Consider the following 5,793-nt stretch of genomic DNA (forward strand, 5'->3'; position numbering starts at 1 on the left):
AGGCACTTGAGCTTCCCTTATCCTGATATCCACATGGTCTAGTTTCCTACTAAATGGCTACAATGTCCATTATAAATATTAGAGCAGCGGTCTCAAAGTACCGGCCCGTGGGCCAACTGCGGCCTGCGGTCTGGTACTATGTGGCCCACAGCCAGCTGACAAGTCGCGTACCTGACTTGCGGGAGCAGCTACACGGTTTGCATCTGTGTCGGATGCAGACCGCAGAGCTCCTCCTACTGTCAGCTCCGGCACTGAGATCATTTCGGCTGGAGCGCTGTCAGTTCTGAGCTTCGGTTGAAAGGATGTATTAGTAAGGTCTGCAGCAGACCTCACTAATCGCCGCTAGAGCACCAGGGATCGATCGTGGCTCCTCGCAGCCTCCTTCCTGTAAAAAGGTAAGCAGGAGAGGGGCTCTGTAGTTTATTTTATTTTATATGTGCGGGGTGGGGAGGAGGGGGTCTTATTATTTTATATGTGGGGGAGTGTGTGTGTATATATATATCTCTATATATGTGGGGGTATATTTTTTTTTTTTATGTGTGTGGGGGGGTATTATTTTATATGTACAGGGGTAGTTTTTTTATGTGTGTGGGGGGGGGGGAGGAGTGTATTAGGCTCCATTCACACCTGTATCTTAAGGTGCAATTAGGGATTCCTGCGTCAGGAGCTTGCGTTTTCCTGCAGCAGGAATCCCTAATCTGGCGTTTACAAGCGGCTGCTGTCACCCATTGAAGTTAATGATCAGGTGACAGCAGCTGCATGTAAACGCCTGCACCCCGCATGTACTTGTATGGGATATGATTACATGTGATTAGGAATCAATCACTCTCCCCGGACGCATCGATTGTGCATCCAGGGAGAGCGTTTTCTAACCGCCTGTAATCATATCGGATACCATTACATTTTATTACACATGAAATCTTATTTTGAAGCATGAAATTTGGCAACCGGCCCCCATGGGAGAAAAAAAAAATTGTTGGAGTGGCCCCCCCGAGTGAAATGAGTTTGAGACCCCTGTATTAGAGGAGTGTGAATATCCTCTGAGCTTGTTATTGTGGCTTCTTCTGTATTGCAGATATGACCACTGACCTTCGGAAGAGGAAAAAAGACAGGGAGACGAAAAATGGGGCGCCTCCAGAAACTGTGGACGAAGAAGAAAGCGAGGAAGAAAAGAAGCCCTTGTTTTGGTACAAGTTCTTTAGAAGGGCGGCCATTGTGTTCTTGGTAATTGCCCTGCTGATTGGGGTAAAGTTGTACCGCGATAACGAACTGGTGAAGCAGCAGGATGCGGCTCTTCGGGCCCTCGGCACCGAGGGTCTGTTCCTCTTCTCTTCCTTGGATAGCAACAAGGATTTGTACATAAGTCCCGAGGAGTTTAAACCTATAGCCGAAAAGCTCACCGGGATAACCCCAGCGTCTGACTACGAAGAGGAGGAGGACCTGGACCCCAATGGGGAAACCTTGTCGGTGACTGCCCGCTTCCAGCCTCTGCTCATGGAAACCATGACCAAGAGCAAAGATGGCTTCTTGGGGATTACCAACAGCGCTCTTTCGGGATTGAGAAACTGGACTGTCCCGGTAACACCGACTACCATTTTCTTTGCCAAGCAGTTTAAAGCCTTTCTCCCGCCAAAGCACAAGTTGGATCTTGGCGATCCTTGGTGGATTATCCCGAGCGAGTTAAATATCTTCACGGGTTACTTGCCTAATAACCGAATTTATCCGCCTCCTCCAAAGGGAAAAGAAGTTTTCATCCACAAACTGTTGTCCATGTTTCATCCTCGTCCATTCGTGAAAACCAGGTTTGCTCCTCAAGGTTCGGTGGCTTGCATCCGAGCCGTCGGGGACTTCTATTATGACATTGTTTTCCGGATTCATGCCGAGTTCCAGCTCAACGAACCACCCAATTATCCTTTTTGGTTTTCTCCAGGTCAATTCACCGGCCATATTGTCATCTCCAAAGATGGGTCTCATGTGAGATACTTCAAGACGTATGTCCCTAATAACCGGACTTTGAATGTCGATATGGAGTGGCTGTATGGAGCAAGCGAAAGCAGTAATATGGAGGTGGACATTGGCTACCTGCCTCAGATGGAAATGGAGTCCATGGGTCCTTCCATCCCTTCAGTCATCTATGATGAAAACGGAGATGCCATTGACAGCCGTAGCCCCAACGGCGAACCTCTAGAGTTTGTATTTGACGATATTGTTTGGCAGTCCGAAATAAGTCGGGAGGAAGCTGCCAAAAAGCTTGAGGTCACCATGTACCCCTTTAAGAAGGTGCCCTACCTTCCTTTCACAGAAGCTTTTGATAGAGCTTTTGCCGAAAAGAAACTTGTACACTCCATCCTACTTTGGGGCGCCTTGGACGATCAATCCTGCTGAGGTTCGGGGCGAACTCTCCGGGAAACCGTCCTGGAGAGTTTGCCCGTTCTCGCTTTGCTCAACCAGAGCTTCGTCAGCAGTTGGTCGCTGGTGAAGGAGCTCGAGGAACTCCAAAATAACCAGGAGAGCAAGCCGTATACAACATTTGCCGCTCTTCACTTGGAGAACTACAATTTCCCGGTGGAAATGATGATCTGTCTTCCCAACGGCACCGTTGTCCACCACATTAACGCCAACCACTTCTTAGATATCACTTCTGTGAAGCCAGAGGACGTGGACACCAGCTTGTTCAGTTTTTCTGACGGTTTGGAGGATGTGTCCACCTCCACCTATGTGAAGTTTCTGAAAGAAGGGCTTGAGAAAGCAAAGCCATTCTTGGATTCATAGTCCAACACTCCGCAAATGTTGTGATGTCTGTGAAACCCACCAGAAACCTCATTGTAACATAAAATACTTCAGGCAGATCCCTCGCTGTCATGTGAGCCAACCACAATTCTTCTTTCGAGGGGCCTCCAGCACCAAAGATATAGACCACTGAAGCTATAAACATCTATCCTGCAAAAGTTGAGTTTGGTCCTCCCACTCCTTCTACCTCCACAGCCTCCCTACTTGTCAACGAGGTTGCCCATCATTAGGATGAGCAATAGGGGGGCTCGAGAGGCAAAATGGTGGTGAGGTCAAGCTGAGCTTTTCTAGAAGATTCAAGGTTTCAGTAGAAATTCAGATTCCCGTAACCCTACTGATTTATTTTGACACGTGGTTCTCGCTGAAGGTAAATCCTTACGTGATGTGTCATGATGGCTAAGATTGAATTGTCCAGGTTGGTGACGCCATGACTTTATGTTCCAGACTAATGCTATTGGACTGCAGAGCCCTCTGTGCTGTAGTATTAAACACAATACTGTGGAGGAGGACATCATGGGAGGCGGGTGCTGCACTGCGGTCTTCCATTGATGAAGGTTTTAGTGTATTTTTGAAGGGTCGTGTTTAAGATGAAAGCCCAATTTTGTTGAGGAGGAGCAAATATCTGTACCGGATCCCCTATATATTGCAGGGTCTATGCTTCGTTGTAGATCATTAACACCCACCCAATAGATCTGCAGGCGGACATTGTACTAGCCATCCATCTTCATAGTCTTACCTCTTCTACATATGACATGTGCAGTCCAATAGGCACGCGTGTTATCCTTGTGCCAGGTTTGTACATATGCCAGGTGCAGTCCAATAGCTACCCGTGTTACCTTTGTGCCAGGTTTCTACATATGACATGTGCAGTCCAATAGGCACGCGTGTTACTGTTGTGCCAGGTTTCTACCTATGACATGCGCAGTCTAATAGACACCCGTGTTAGCGCTGTGCCAGGTTTCTACATATGACATGTGCAGTCCAATAGCTACCCGTGTTATACCCAGTGCTCTTAGTAAACAGCACTCAGTAGCAGAACTGGTAAGACACACCCCCCTCCCCTTCTCTGCAACATAAGGACACCTTTGATGAGGGGTGTGGCTATGACTGAGCTCTGCCAGGACAGAGCACTGGAGGGGCAGCACCTCTGCCAGGGTTAATAAAATGATTCCCTGGAGTTCTGCTTTAATATGGCCCTTCTAAAACACCCGAAAACCTTCAAACAAATAAAGTGCGGCACCTTCCGAAATTGCAAAATCCTCCTCTGCAGCGTCTTCTTCTCTGCCTGTGTTATGTGATGTGGGACTCGGTGTTCAATGCACGTCCATAGACTTCCCGCAGCCTAATCAAACCACATTGGCAGTGATCCCAACCCCCGCTCTATACAAAAACAAAATGATCCCAACCCCCGCTCTATACAAAAACACAAAAGAGCCCAACCCCCGCTCTAGACAAGAAACCTCAATGGTTTACCCTCTCGTCCAATTCTTTGTATCTATGCATTAAATACGAGTATCTGAAATGTTGATAAAAAGTATCTGAACCCGACAACAAAAATGTATTATATTGTGGCGTACCGTCCTCAGATGTGGCGGCCGCATTGGTTTTCATTATTCAGAATAAGAACATTTTCAGCAAGTCGATCCTGCCAGAAATGCAGTGCCCTCGTCACTTCCTGTGAGCTGCAAAGAGCGCAATTACAATGTTATCTTTCCTTTATAAATGAATAATCCCGTCAATCCAACGTGTAATGGAAAGGAACATAGGCAGAGGGGTTTGAAGTCCGGCCTGGGTGACAAACATGGCTCCCTCCATAGATACAATGGAGTAGTGAGTGTCACCTAGGACAGGAAGTGTGTTACAGACAGGATCACCGGGTAAAGGTAGGGGTGCACTGATACCGGTTTTCCGGTATCGAGTACCTATATTTTGCTTTTCGGGAACTCTTTGATACCGGTGCTTCCGCTGGCATGGGGTCGGCTTCCCCGACAACCTTAAGAAGCTGGCTCCATGTTGTCTGGCCGGCTTGATTGTGATTGGCTAGGAAACCGACTTTCCAGTCAATCAGCATCGAGCCGTCTTCCCGGCGAATCAGGAAGCAGGGCAGCGAGTAATGACCCGCCTCCCAGCTTCCTGATTGGCTGGGAAGCCGTCTCGATGCTCATGACCCGCCTCCCAACTTCCTGATTAGCTGGGAAGCCGCTTCCCAACAAATCAGCATTGAGCCGGGTGTTCAGCCAGCTCATCGCTGATTGGCTGGGGAAGCGGCTTCCTGGCCAGTCAGCATGGAGCCGGCTTCCCGGTGAGTCATTACCCGTCGCCCGACTTCCTGATTGGCCGGGAAGCCGGCCCCATGTTTCCGGGAGGTGGGTCATTACTCGCTGCCCAGCTTCCTGATCACAAGCTGGCTCCATGTTCCCCTACGGCGCTGCCGGTCAGAGGAAATTTTTATCTGACCGGAAGTTCCGGTATCGGAGCATTAGGGCGCGTACGAGTACTCGCCCCAAATACTCGGTATCGGTGCATCCCTAAATAAAGGTAACAAAGCCTAAAAGGGAAACCGATTGCAGCTGCCGCATCTAAGTGCTGCAATATATCTGTTATCGGGTGCGGATACACTTCATGTTTTACAGGGCCCATCGGGGCCCCTTCTCTGTGTGTGTGTGTGAGCTCTTTTATATCTACACCGTGTAGCAGTTCCGATGGATTATTCTCGCCGCCCTGAGGAAGCTGTTCGCCAGGACGGTGTAATCCTAAATTCACTTGAAATGGGTTGGACCCGAATTCCTCCAACGGCTTGTTCCTCAGGACGGGGAGATGATTTCTCTTCTCTGCACGTTATTTCTTTTCTATGAAATCTTCCAATGTTTTCTATTCTTTGTTACCCCCCCCACACCCCTCCCCCATGGACCGGAACGTTCCGACTTCTACTATTGCACATTTGTGGGATGCAAACCGACGACATGTGGACTGTATTCTCCTCACCTCTTTTTTGAATGTTGA

At 48.6% G+C, this 5,793-nt stretch overlaps 1 protein-coding gene across 1 annotated transcript; it reads left to right on the top strand.

Annotated features, from left to right (window-relative positions):
* The first annotated feature begins 1,077 nt into the window (after positions 1 to 1,077).
* SELENON (selenoprotein N) lies at positions 1,078 to 2,772 on the top strand. Its single transcript, XM_018568152.1, has one exon. The coding sequence runs from the start codon at positions 1,078 to 1,080 to the stop codon at positions 2,770 to 2,772; it is 1,695 nt and encodes a 564-aa protein (XP_018423654.1).
* The last annotated feature ends 3,021 nt before the right edge of the window (positions 2,773 to 5,793 follow it).

This window comes from Nanorana parkeri, unplaced genomic scaffold (assembly GCF_000935625.1).
Source record: "Nanorana parkeri isolate BGI_ZX_2015 unplaced genomic scaffold, ASM93562v1 scaffold1146, whole genome shotgun sequence".
Classification (NCBI taxonomy): Eukaryota; Metazoa; Chordata; class Amphibia; order Anura; family Dicroglossidae; genus Nanorana; species Nanorana parkeri.